At 43.9% G+C, this 13,858-nt stretch overlaps 1 protein-coding gene across 7 annotated transcripts in view; it reads right to left on the bottom strand.

The window, feature by feature from the left end:
• Positions 1-1,614: 1,614 nt before the first annotated feature.
• The window catches only part of mapkbp1 (mitogen-activated protein kinase binding protein 1), a 36,012-nt gene continuing 23,768 nt past the window's right edge, over positions 1,615-13,858 (bottom strand). For 2 of the 7 annotated variants that reach the window (XM_054741888.2, XM_054741889.2), the window contains 12 exons: positions 10,905-11,002; positions 10,708-10,742; positions 10,361-10,501; positions 10,156-10,290; positions 9,850-9,974; positions 9,575-9,702; positions 9,338-9,484; positions 9,101-9,182; positions 7,498-8,642; positions 7,192-7,277; positions 4,912-5,031; positions 1,615-1,992 (listed from right to left, as the gene is read on the bottom strand). In XM_054741888.2, the coding sequence (XP_054597863.2) occupies positions 1,753-1,992; positions 4,912-5,031; positions 7,192-7,277; positions 7,498-8,642; positions 9,101-9,182; positions 9,338-9,484; positions 9,575-9,702; positions 9,850-9,974; positions 10,156-10,290; positions 10,361-10,501; positions 10,708-10,742; positions 10,905-11,002 (2,482 nt within the window). In that variant the 3' untranslated portion in view covers positions 1,615-1,752. Of the gene's footprint in view, positions 1,993-4,911; positions 5,032-7,191; positions 7,278-7,396; positions 8,643-9,100; positions 9,183-9,337; positions 9,485-9,574; positions 9,703-9,849; positions 9,975-10,155; positions 10,291-10,360; positions 10,502-10,707; positions 10,743-10,904; positions 11,003-13,858 lie in introns of those variants that run through there. The other 5 variants (XM_054741890.2, XM_054741891.2, XM_015969313.3 and 2 more) reach the window with 5 other exon arrangements.

Here is a 13,858-nt window from a genome sequence, read left to right as displayed (position 1 = left end):
CCAAAGAGATTACTCTCTTACTTTTACTTCTAGGCTCTGCCATGATGCCAACAGAAAAGCAAACTTCCTTTTCTTCTTATTGTGCTTTTAATTGACGATTGGCAAAGTGACAACGCTGCTAACTCAGCAGAAAATAGCTAACAGCCGTAATGCAGGAGTAAGAGCGCCCCCCTAGAACACCTACCCGCTCCACAAAACTGTTAAATGCAGCATCTGGCCAGTAGAAGGCTGCAGAGTGGTATCAAATATTAAACTCGTCAAGTTTCTAACCCAACAATCACTGAGATCAGTTAGAGCTCTAGCTTAAATATTTAAAAACTATTTAGCATTACTTTAAATTTATTTTCCTTTTCTCTTTTTACTCCTCCATCATATTAAAATTCTCAGCTTCATTGTAAATGTTCTCTTGTAAATTGTTTACAATAGTGCTTCTCAATCTAGGGTGCCCGACCCCCTCAAGGGGCTCCCCACAATATCGCAGGGGTTCCCAACAATTTTGTCTGTGATGACGGGAGGTTTACCAAATTTATATTTGTAAAAACTACATTTATAAATTTTCAGTAATACACCCAGTAGTATTATCAAAACTCTGTAAGAGTTATAGCTTTGTATTAAGTTTGTAATTAACTTTTAATGTGCGTATGCGGGTAAGAGGTGGGGTAGGGGGTCCTCAAGGTAAAAAAAAAAAGATAGTAAAACACTGGTTTACTAGAACCACACCGTCACCACTGGAGGGTTTTAATTCCACCTCTCACCCATTTAAAGTCAAAGAAAACTTGCTGGGTTTCACAATTATACTACACACAACCAGTGTGTTTAACACTAAAATTAATATTTGAATCTATTAAATTAAAAATCTATTTAAAAAATGTTTTATCAGCATGAGAAATAGGAGGTGTGGCATGAGAGCATGTGGAGACAGTAAAGCTAAATGTCTCACACTCTTGCATGACAGATGGCCACCCTGCAGCCTGATGGGTGCATCATTCAGCGCTATACTTATCCTCACATCTTCTTCATTTATTGCCATAGCTGCAGTAGTTTGAATAAAAAAATTTACTATGTATGATTATACATGAATGAATAAGCACATGTGAGGCGTAGACAAGCCAAAGAAAGAAGCTTAAAGCTTTATCAGAAAACAAAGTGAAATCTTTATTAAATGTCACCTAAAACCCTTCCCAAAACACATCTCTAGTTTAAGCCAGGAAATCCCCCTAGTGTCCTAAAAAAAGGTTTTAAGATGTGCATTAAGTTTAGTTCTGACTGGAGACTAGCTGACAGGTCAGCTGATCAGTAGTGTAACAGCTCATCAACACAATAAATACAAACCGTTGCTTAAAAACTCAGCAGGAACCTGTCATGCTGAAGTGGAAGAACATTGATGTCAGACAGTCTGGTAAAAACACTTCAAACATCCAAGACCTTTCACAGGATTCCTGTCAGGAGGAAACTTCGAGGAATGACAACGGAAAAGATTTCCATGATTCAGACTCATCCATGGGTTTATCGGTGGATCAGGAGGTAGAGACCCATGGGCCAGCTGACGTCTGGACGACAGGGCTAACCCGTGAGTCAGACTAGAAGGTTTTTAAAGGTCCACAAGTTTAAATAAGCAGCGTCAGACATTTAAAAAATGAGATTAAAAACCTAAAGGAAGAAAATAAAAAGTCCCTTTAGTCTGCTGTTAGAGACGACCTGCTGCTGAGGGACGAAGAACAGGAGCAGGTCATGTTGATGATGAAGAGGAGCTCAGCTTGTGTTGTTGATCCTCCTGTGGACCGCCTGCAGGAGGAGGAGTGAATATTCCTCAAGCAGAGCTGCAGTCTTCACCTCCCCTACGCCCCCCAGGCCCCCCTGAACTCCCAGCATGCTTGGTGCATTGAGGGGCAGAGAGTCCAGCTCTGACCTCATGGCCTGGAAGGCGTCTGATAGGAGAATAGCCATCTGACAGTGGTTAGGGGAGGAGTCACTCATGGAGGAGCTGCTCACCTGGAGGGAGAATATATTCACATTTTTGTGTCAGAAAACAAACCAGCAGAGGTTACAAACCGATGAGGTTACTGTTTAAAGAGGGAAACAAACTCTGCTCAGGTTTTAAACAGAAACAAATCATATAAAAGCCATCTTTTATGTGAGAAATTACATCATATAGAATTGTAGAAGAGTTATGTCACCCTGGTTAAATCATTTATAAAGCTGAGTCCAGAGACAGCACTTCATCAGCTGGCAACACGAAGTCGGCTGGACGATCTCAAAATGCAACATGTCGACAAACAAAAAGAAAAACTAAATGCCACATCTGAAGTCCAGTAGGATAATCCCCCCACTTTGAGCACCAGGCTAACGTTAACATGCTGTTTTGCTCAGCTGAAGGAGAAGACTTCTCACGCCGGTGTCACAAGGAGGACAGATGTGCAGAAGCATGAGTAACCCTGAGCAACAACTCTATGGAGCTAGGATTGGGACATTATTACATGAAACTTGTACCAAGTTTTGTAACTTTCATTTTGTAGCATGTAGTTCATGTTTTGTCACACATACTTTTGGTACGTAACATGAAACTTTCATTTTTTGTCTTGCAGAATAAAATCTATGTACAAGTTTCAAAACACACATTACAAAACATACTGTCCCAATTTTAGCTTCCTTCCCAAAGAACCAATGAAAAGCTTTGTCCTATCAGCCAAGCATGTGTCTCGGATATGAAATCCTGCTCTAATTTAAAGTGTAAGCTCTTTATTTACATCAGTTTAATTTCTCTACAAACTACCGCCACCTACTGGTAAAGAGTGAGAATATAAGTCTATGTGGTTGTGAGCAGTACAACAGGCTCTACCCTCCAGCCATGATTGGACAGGAATCCAAAAAGTCATGATTGGCTGGTCAGACAAAGCCTGTCATTGTTTTGGTTTTTTTAGAAAGGAAGTAAGAATTGAGAAATAAATCTTATGTGTTGCAAAAAATTTTATTCTTTTGACTTGAGTTTTGTAAATGTAGACCGGTGTTGTTTTCGTTAACAATAACACATTGATTTCTTCGATGCCCCTATTTTTTTCATAACAAAACGAGACATTGACGAACTAAAAATAGCTTTTTGGTGAGTAAAACATGACGAGACGTGCAGGAGTTTTCGTTAGCGAGCTGAAACTAGACAAACTATGCTCAAAATGCTCATTTCTGCCTGCCTCACAAAAACTAAAAGTAACAGCGCTGCTGCTCTGTCTGTGTCCCAGACCCAGCTGCAGCCGTATTCTGCTCAGCAGACCAGCCTCGGCAGTTCGCCTCCCACCCACGTCAGAAATCCAGCACTAACCACACCATTTGCGTGGATTTCTGATGTATGTTGGAAGCAAACTCAGCTCAGCCGAGGGAACGCACGGCACTCAGCCGCTCATTGACGCTACAATGACCAACGAGGTTGCTACTTTTAAATATATTCACAAACACATTTCTTTTCCGTGTGCTTCCTGAAAAAGTCCTGATTTTGGGTAGAAAAATGAAAGAAATAACTTTTTAACAGGTTTTATCTGAACACATCAGTGTGTCAGGATTATTGTCTGCTCCCTGGTTCCTAATAATGGGTCACTCACATTCCTGTTTTTTAAACCAACAGCATAACAGTGTAAGCCCATCCACATGTTTATGAGCATCACTGCTGATGCTCAAGAGCAGAACTGGGTTGTTTATATTAATTCTGTAGGCTCCTGAAAACTCACAGCACTGCAGTCTATGGAAAAATTACTGCATTTAAGTGGGTGGACTTTGACAAAATATACATTTAATGACATTAAGATGGAGGTCTGATAACGCAAATAATAAATTAAACAAACACATTTCTTTATTTCTATGAAATACTGTGTAGGAAACTCTGTATGCTCCCTAACGCCTACTGCACACTGGAAGCAAAAGTGGCACAGAACTAGCCTGGCAAGCCAGACTAAAGAAATGCATTATTTAGTCCGGCAACGCTCCATTGACTGCTCTTGGCCGTGGGGCGGGTTCTGCCGTTGTCTTTCTCCGCATGCTAGTCTGGACAATAAACAATGTGACATACTCAACGCAACAGATGTCGGTAAACGAGGCAGTCCGCTGTTGAAGAAGGCGAAAATACACCCTTTTTTCTAAAACATACCTTAAAGAGCAAGTCACCCCCAAATAATTTTTTTTTTGCTGATAAACTAAATAAACGAGTGTCTAATCGTGCTGCAGACCCGTGTCGTCAATAATTTGGCACTTCAGTGCATCTTAGTTAAAATTTAAATATTCTGCCTAAAACTGGCAGTGTTGTGCCGTTGTCAGGTAAAAACTCTGCACTGTATTTTAATTTAAATCTGCCACTGCTATTGGCTAAGAGGTATGCTATGATGTAAACTGGTACATTATGATGTCACAATGCTGTCATGAGCCTGTGTGTGTGTGTATTTGTTAGCAGCTCCGCCTTCTCGGTCTGCCAGGCAACAGCATTTGTTGCATTTTTCAAACATGAAGTGAGAGTGGAGTTAGACTCTGGTAGGGGTTGACTTGCTCTTTAAATACATATAACTGCTCCTGATTCTAATGAGTCTAATTAGTCCAAAATTTATGTAAAAGCTGTTTCAAAAGAGCGGTCGCCGTCTTGTTCCACTCTTTTGCATCATCACCAAAAGAATAGAGGGCCCTGATTGGCCCACAGAGCGGATAAAGCATTGTGATTGGTTCACAAAGCAGATAGAGTTGGCCCACCAATATGGACCAATCACAGCTCTCTATGTGTATGAAATCCATCTATAGAGCTGTGATTGGCCAGGCAGAATGCTGCTAAGGGCTGCAGAGGTTCCAATGGAACGTTCCTAGACCAAACTTTGCAAAGCAAGAATTTGGTCTAGTTCACTAGGCTAGCCCAGAACGGCAGCGAAAAGGTTTACTCACCACAATCACAGCACTTAATTGCACATCGGGGGAGTCACAGCAGTGAAGCGGCTTCTCTGCTGAGCTCCTCGCTTGACTCGCAAGATCACAAAATCCCTCGAGACTGTTTATGCAATCCGCCTTTAACCCAAAAAGAAAGAAATCACATTGTTACCACTGTTTGACCTCTCCACTGCCAGGAATAACGCCATGAAAACACACCGCTGCCCTTCTGGAATGATGCTGTGAGTAAATAAGCCGTTAGGTCACACATAAGCTTCGTATATATGAAATTGCAGTGCTGCAATTTTTGAAAAGTACTTTTATTTTGAAAAGTAATGAGGATTTCACACTGAAACCGTGTGTGAATCCCTGTCTAGCCCTATGTTAACTGAGGTATTTGATGCATCCCAGAAGCGACTCACGGAAAAAATAGAACCTGATCCTATCTTTAGCGGTGTGGAGCGGCGTGCCGCGTCTGGGACGCTTCTGAAAATTTCCGCGTCGCGTCTGGTTTGTTACACTCCATAGAATATAATGGATTCTGTTTGAAGCGGTGCTGTTCCGCGCCGCTTTTGCTTCCGGTGTGCAGCAGGGGTAAGAGTCCCTTCTGTTAAGGGAAGAAAATCATAAGTTCTTTTATGAAAATCTTCAGAATGATGCACAGATCTGAAACAATGAATTATACACACTATTGTGATTATCAGTAAAGTAAAAAAAAAAAAAAAAACCAGTCTGGGGATTACTGTTTTACTGGACAAAATCTGAAGCTGCTAAGATTGTGTCCCACAGCCCTAAAGTAAATGATGTTGGTATGAAACTCCCTCCAGAAGCTCAGGGTACGTCTGACCTTCACATTTATTAATTAGACACCAATACTCTGTTTAACTTTTTCTAAAAGTGAAAACAAAAATCTTTGTCGACTGAAAACTTTTTTGAATTGTAGTCGACTAAAACCGACTATGACTTAAGACATTTTCGTCATCAAGACTAACAGGCTCGACACATGGGAGGCGACATCGCCTCTCCTCCATTCATTTTCAACGAGACGTGCGTGACAAAGCGATAATCGCCGGTATCCCTCCTGCTAAGCGGCACGCAAAAAAAGAGCACAGGCGAGCCAGCGACGCGATCCCAGAAGGTTGAAATATTTTATTGACTGACCAATGAGCGGACAGAATGCTTCTCAGTACATCTCCGGGCAAACATGAAGGAAAAGTTAATAATTGCCATTTCAGGTTTCCACAGCTTTACAACATTTATACAAAGGAACACAGAGATCTTCACAAAAAGGCAGCGGCATGGGGATTTGTCGGTGAGTTGGCTGTAGGTGTGGTCTCTCATTCGCAGTTTCTTTTTCTGTTTGTAATATGGGATGAACTCTAGCTAAACCTTTCGAGACTTCATATCTACTCGTTTTTCAACTCTGAACTGCTTCAATAACCCAAAATTCCCTCCAATCTGATGGCCAATCAAAACAGCAGAAGATTCGCTGTTCGCCCTGTAGCAGAGCTTGTAGCTGGCTTTTGCCGCTGCCGCATGTCGCCTCCCGTGTGTCGAGCCCATAAGACTAAGACTAAACCAAGATGCCCGCCAAAAACAACACTGCTGTATAGTTAGATGTGTGTTTTGAGAGTTGTGATTTGAAACTTACACAACTCATGGACAGGTTACATATTACAAAACAATAATTATTTACCAGACCAGGACCAGGAATGAGCTCCCCTGCCCCGCCATCACCTGCTGGAGACCGTGCGCACTGCTGCGCCCTGTTATTGTTACCGGTACTTGTCTTGCAATGTGAAATGCTTGGTCTCAGATTTTGTAAGAAAAACAATAAAATTTCCCCCCAAAATGCGACTTATTTCTGTTTTTTTCTTCTTCATTATACATTTTATGGCTGGTGCGACTTATACTCCGGAAAATACGGTACTACAAAATAAAAGTCCCATGCTACAAAATGAAAGTCACAGTTACTAAACACGTTAAAAGTTACAAAACCTGGTACAAGTTACATGTAATATTGTCCCTAGCTCCATGATGATCACACTCACCAGCCACAACAGGCCTGCAATGTGCTGAGGTATCTTTTCCATAAATCTTGTCTGTGAATTGGGGTTTTTATGTTCTGTAATAAATAAAGCTTCAGTAGTCCTTATTTATTTCTTGAGTGCTAGTCCCACAGTGAGTCAGAACAACCAGGGACACTGCAGGTGTGGAGGACCAAAACAGAGCTGCATAGAATTATTTTATCTTGCTGCTTGCATCATCTACAGATTCAAGTTAGAGTCGGATCCTTACCTGCCTGTAGAGGCGCGTGGCCCTCCTGAAGCAGCTCTGCAGCTCATTGGTCAGAGCCCTGCAGCTCTCCAAGCTGATTGGCTGATCTGCAAAAAGAGTAGCAGGTTAAGTCACCAGACATTCATCACATCACAAAAAGATAAAACTTCAGGAAAAGTGAAGTATGTAGAAAACAAGTGTGATGGGGGGGAGGGGCACACCTCACCCTTGGCAGAGAGATAGAAGGGGGAAGAAGTGGGACGGAGCCAGAGAGATGACAGGATGAAGTGACGAAGAAGAGGAGGAGGAGAAGATGAAAATCCAAACCTGGGTCTTCTGTGGGGTCCGTACTGAAACCTGCTGGAGTCAGAGGCTCCTCCCCCTGCTGAGAGGGAGCCACAGAGGAGACTGAAGCTGTAGGGGACATGAGGCCAGAGGACTTTGAGGATGGTGAGAAGGAGTCCAGCGAGGGTTTGTCAGGAAGTGGTCTGCTGCTGCTGCTGGGGACACGAGCCTGCAGACTGCGAGGGGGAGCTGAGCGGTTACCCATCGAGGAGGAGGAGGAGATGACAACAGGAACGACAGCAACATGAGGGGGAACCTGAGACACATTAGAGTGCACCACAGCAACTGGAGGAGGCGGAGTCTCTTTAACCTGGGTGCAGGAGCCCAGCGCTGATGGAGGTACAGGGTCCTCAGCAGGTTCAGGGATGTGGAGGCCATCCCCCATGGAGACAGAGCGGGACATCTTAGCCATGGAGCTGGCAGTGGGACTCATGTAGGAGCGCAGCGCCAATGCTGTCAGAGATGAAGAGGAAGACTTCCTGGGTGTGATAGCAACACCATCCTGCTGGGAGGACTGGGGGGAGGTGGGGCTCTGCCTGGAAGTGGGAGGGGCAGAGGATGGAGGCCATCTGGGGGAGGAGGGAAGAGTGGTGGGACGCGGAGGAGGAGCCTCTCTAGTTGGATGAAAAGTGTCTGAAGGGACACCTACTGCAGGGAGACAGAAAGTCCTCAGAGTTTGTTCTTCAAGGTTGGGACAGGTGAACTCATGAGGGTTACCTGAGACGTCCAGCAGGCTGTGGACTGACTGAGCCTTCTGAAGCCCGGCGTTCAGGTGGGAGGAAGCAGAACGGACCACCAGGTCTGGGTTCCTTCTGGGATCCACTGCAGTCTGGACTATCTTCTTCAGTGAGAGGTGACTGGGGGGCTGGTGACATGAGGAGGTCTCCTTCCCCTCTAACTGCACTTGGAACTGGTTCAGATCATGTTGCCTCTGGTTCTGAAGAAGAGGAGTCTTGGATTGGTCATGATGAAAATGGCTCTGAGTCTGGGATTGGTCCTGATGTGGGACGGTCTGGTCCTGGTTCTGTGTCCAGCTCTGGTTCCCATCCATCAGGGGTCGCACCTCAGAGACCAGCGCCTGGGCCTTCACCCCCCCAACACGGCCCTCACTGGTCCACCCGCTCCGGCTGATGAGGAAAAGACCAGAGGAGAATCAGTATCAACTGGGCCATCTGGGTCAGGACACACAGGTTAGGCCTGGTGGGTCACACACACACACACGCGTGCTTGCGTGCGTGTGTGTGTGTGTGTGTGTGAGTGACGTTGGGGGTGGGGTGGGGGAGAGAATCAAGAGAATCCAGAGAATCAAGAAAATGATGGACAACCCTGAGCATTCTCTTCACAAGCCTGTCCGACAACAGAAGAGTGTCTTCGGTCAGAGGCTTCTTCAGTTTGGCTGCAACACTGACCGCTACTGGAGATCCTTCCTGCCAACAGCCATTGTAATATACAACAACTCTTTGATGACCTGATTATTATTTTTATTCTGAGCTACTACAGCAATCAATTTCCCTCTGGGATTAATAAAGTATTTTTCAATTGAATTGAACTGAATTGAGAGAACCAGTGTGCAGTGACCTCCTACCTTCCTCCTGAGGCCTTGAAGAGGAACCTGGAGGAGATGCTGAGACTCTCACTGGAGCTGTGAGATGTTCTGTTTGGACTTCCTGTCAACACAAACACTTCATGTGACTCTTTTATCTTCTAGCCAATAGCCAGCAGCTTTGTGACACAGAAACTAAATGGATGACTTTTATTGTGGTGGTTTTATATAAACACATTAATCTCTGACCCAGTAACTAGGTGGACCACCCTGATGTACCTGAAGCAGACTGATCAGCCAATGTGTCAAAGTTCTCCTTCAGAAAAGCCTCCTGGTCTGGAGTCTGAGGAACTACTTGAGTCACCTTCCCTCCTTCTTCCTCTTCATCCTCTTGCTCCATCTCCACACTCAGAGGTCCTGTGGACTCTGATGAACACAGAAACAATTACAATGAGATGCAGCTAACAAAGACAAGAACAGAAAGGATTCTCTCCTCTTCTGGGCCTACTGTCTCACCATCTCCTGCAGGAGTATCTGGACTAGACAAAGGGGAGCTGAACTCTACAGAGACGCCACTGTCTGGACTAGGTTTGTCCTGTTGTCCATCTCCACCAGAAGGACACGCCTCCTTGACCTGGAACTCACTGACAGCAGGTAGAGAGGTTCAGCAGCACGTTTAAGGCTGATGAGCACAAGACTGAAGTTCTGGAGACAAGCTGGTCGTGTTAATCACAGAGCGAAGCTCCAGGAATCAGAGCAGGTCAGATCTGGTCATATGCTGAACGCTGTACCTGCCCGTCAGGCTGATTCTGTCCTCCCACTTCTCAGGAAAGAGCACCAGGTCATTTCTGTTCAGGCTCTGATTGGACAGCTGGATGAAGCCAGGCCTCTCATTGGTCTTTGCTTCGTCACCTGTCTGACAGATAAAAACACAACATGTGATCAATCCAGGAGTCCATTTATTTCTACAGAGTTTTCAGCTTCGAGCATCGAGTGAAATTACTCTAATAGTTTTCTGATTTGAACCGAATCACTAATCTGTGAGGCTACGGGGATTTGGGATCATGATCAATAATTATTTCTTCATTTATTCGTACCCAAGCAGAGGAAACTTGGATGCTGACAGTACTCCCCAGCTTCTCATTGGTCCCATGAACTCCTGGCTTTACTCCCTGACTCCTTCTCCTCCTCTTCAGGCTACAGGTATTCCCTGAGTGGGCCCACATCTTCAGCTGGACAGAAGAACCAAACATTCACCTCAGCTTAGTAAAAGTTTCTTAGTACGTGGTGGAATCAACTTACCTCCTCCGGTTCCTCCTGACCGTCCAGGCCATACGAGTCCAGCAGTCTCAGATCCAACATGGACTTTACCATCAGGACATCATCAGTACTGGTTGTCCTCCTGGACCAGCGACGGCGAGGGAGCCGATCCTCTGAGCTCTCCTGATGAGTGACATAAGAGGTCAGAATGTTTTCATTCTGTAGTTTCAAACAAATCTAGTAACAGCTCAGAATTCCTGCCCATCTATACTAAATGTTTTCTCAAAGGATGAATTACTCATACACCCTAACCCAGTGTGTGTGTGTGTGTGTGTTTCTTTTACTTAAAACAGGTGAGCTTGTGAAGTGAGGGACCGAGAGTCACTTACGGTTTTGCTTTCTCTGTTGGACATCTCATCAGACACTTCAAAGAAAAAGAAACTATTAGTTTAATGCTGCAAAACGAAAAACCCATTACTGCTGAGAGAAGGTTAAGCGATCGGATTGGGTGGTCCTGGTTCTGCTCCTCCCTGGAAAGAAGACTTTTCATTCCTGAGCAGATCAGCTGAAAGTGGCAGTAACTGACCTGCCTCCTCGTCTGGACTTCCGTTTGCTCCTCCCCCTTCTTCTTCCTCAGCATCACTGTCAGATGACAGGGTGACGACACGAGGATGAGTCTCCCTGCTAAATACACACACACACACACACACGCACACACACACACACACACGCACACACAGAAATGTGTTTTATTTAAATTCAGCCATCCTAAAGTTTCTGAACTTCTGACAGATTTGTGGATATTAGATTGCTTGTTAATCTAGTCTGAATGCGGTCACAAAGATTATTTCTTCCACATTGAAACAACTTCTGTCTCTAAATTATTAAATAGCTTCATGTGAAACTACACTTCTGTTCATTTCCCAACACACTGGTGGGAATATCCTGAAATGTCTACATGAAGTATCCTGCTGCACCAGATGTCTAATATTGCTACTGCCTTTATAAAATCACACATCTTTCACATTGACGTGGTGCTTTTAGAATTTTTTTTATTAACGAAGGACAAACATTTAAGAAACTAAAATCCAACATGTTCAGTTCCGTTATGTTTCCATCCCTAAACAGAATTCCACTTTTTGGTTTTCATTCTTTTGTACTTTTAGTCTATATTTAAATTCCTCCATTAATAAAATATGACACCAAATTTAACATTATACACAAGAGTCAATTACAGAATTAGTAAAGCTGTGAAAATATTATCCTGAGTTTTTGAGTTATGCACTGTTACTAGCTTCCTATTAAATTCAGAATAGATTTTAAGATCCTTCTCACATGAAAGCTCTTAATAATCATACATCAGTGATCTGATTGTTCCATGTGTACCTAACCGAGCACTTCGCTCTCAGCCTTCAGGTTTACTGGTGGTTTCTAGAATATCTAAAATTAGGATGGGAGGCAGATCTTTATGTCATCAGGCTCCTCTCTTGTGGAACCAGCTCCCAGCTTTAGTCTGTGACGCAGACACCATGTCTACTTTTAAGACTAGGCTTAAAACTTTTTTTTACTTGATAGGACCTATGGTTAAAATCTGAATGATGTTACCCCAAGTTTGGACTGTTTGGAGCGAGGGAGTAGAGGGAGATGAAGTGTACAGCAAGGAATACAGTCAGTAAAGACGGTTTTCCGTGGCCCTGCCTCCCACATCTAAAAGACTAGGTTATCCAGAGTTATCTCTGAAGTTATGTTGCTACAGGCTTAGACTCCTGGAGGACATACTGACCACCTTCCACACTGCTACTTTCTTCTACCACTACTCTCTAATTGCATTGTTTTCTGCTATTTCAGCTGTTAACTTTATGTTTTCTCTAAGTTTTTCTTCCCAGAAGAAGCTACAATGGTGTTCTGCTGAGCTGTGGTAGCCTCATGGAGCGGGCCATCGGCTAGCACACTGCTGCTAACCACTTAAAGGGGTATTATGGAAGTTTGACAGCCAAAACATGTATAGAAATAATAAATTTCTTCTTCATACATTGTCCTGCAATGCCCTGGTCCTGTAGAATGAGCCCTGGCATTTTTACTGTGATTGCATTTTTCTGTAAAATCACAGAAAAAGAGAGTTGCTCGGGTCGAGCAGGCTGCTTCATGCGCGTTCACGCTCAGGCATAGCCCGTAGCATTTGCCATCAGTAGCTTTAGCAGCAGAGAGTGAGGTAGTGCCAACTCAGCGACTTTGTTGCTGTTCTTAACGCCTAGTGATGAACCTAGCTACATTTCTGAGGACCCTTAGCTACTTTCTTCTAGATATTTCCTGCAAATTAGCAACAAAATAGCCATTTTCACTCCGAACCGTTCTTTGAGCGTTGTTTCAGCTGTCATCAAGGATATAAATGTTACAGATACGAAAGACGTCACTGGTGCTTTAGCTCACCTGGTTAAACAACAGACTCTCGTGCAGAAGTCCTGGGTTTGATTCTGGATGTGAACTTAGTTTATTTAGAGTTTATTATTTACATCAATGGTATATTTCTTTTACAGTAAGGTGCCCAAATGTTTATTTAAGACTCGCCGAACGGCATTGAATTCACAGATAAAAAAGATGTGGGTTCAACTTTCATTTTGGAACAATTTTTCAAGCAAGGGAAGGGAATGATCTGAGCATGCAGGAGGACTGACCCATCATAAACCTTTGTCGGCTGTGCTGAAGAGAAAGGTACAGAACCAAATTATTTAATTAATTAGCTGCGCGTTCTCCTGTCCTCTGTCCTCCGGGCCCCCCCCCACACACACACACACACACACACACGGGTCTGTCTCAGCTGTTATTTTCGTTAAGGAGCGTGCACGTACAGCATGCGCGCCTCGTGCACGAGCCTACTATTGAAGCTGCCGTTACGCTTTTGGCCTGAGGGGGCAATCGCGAGCATAAAAATTCTAAACTTCGTAAAGTCCCTTTAAGGAAGAACCCTAAAGGAAGAACCAGGACATGCTGGAGGGGCAATGTTTCTCAGCTGGCCAAGGAACGCCTTGGGATTCCCCTGGAAGTCTGGGCCTCTCTGCTTAGGCTGCTGCCTCGTCACCCGACCCCAAATAAGCAGATGAAAATGAATAGATGGAAGAAATAGAATCTCTACTAAGAAATCGCAATGTGTGCAGCCATTGAAGCTCTGTCTTCATCCCCAGTGAGTCGTGGTGGATGGCTGCTTGTACTGAGCCAGGATCCTCCGGAGGTTCCTTCCTGTTAAAAGGGAGTTTTCCTCTCCACTGTTGCTACATGCTTGCTTAGCATGAGGATTGCTGTAAAGACTCTGACACCAGTTGAACTTGATGCAATTTGCTGGGTTTCCTTATGTTGGCAAATTTTATCTAATTGGCATAATTAACTGTACTCAATTGAATTATTTACTTTGTGAAGTGCCTTGAGACGACTCTTGTGATTTGGTGTTATAAAAATAAACTTCATTGAAATGAGTGGAAAATAAGCAGGAAAATTCAAAACTAAAGTCAGCAGGTGACAACACAACAAAATGTATTTCTGGTC

This window comes from Nothobranchius furzeri, chromosome 18, assembly GCF_043380555.1.
Source record: "Nothobranchius furzeri strain GRZ-AD chromosome 18, NfurGRZ-RIMD1, whole genome shotgun sequence".
Classification (NCBI taxonomy): Eukaryota; Metazoa; Chordata; class Actinopteri; order Cyprinodontiformes; family Nothobranchiidae; genus Nothobranchius; species Nothobranchius furzeri.
This window is presented reverse-complemented; position numbering and strand designations above follow the sequence as displayed.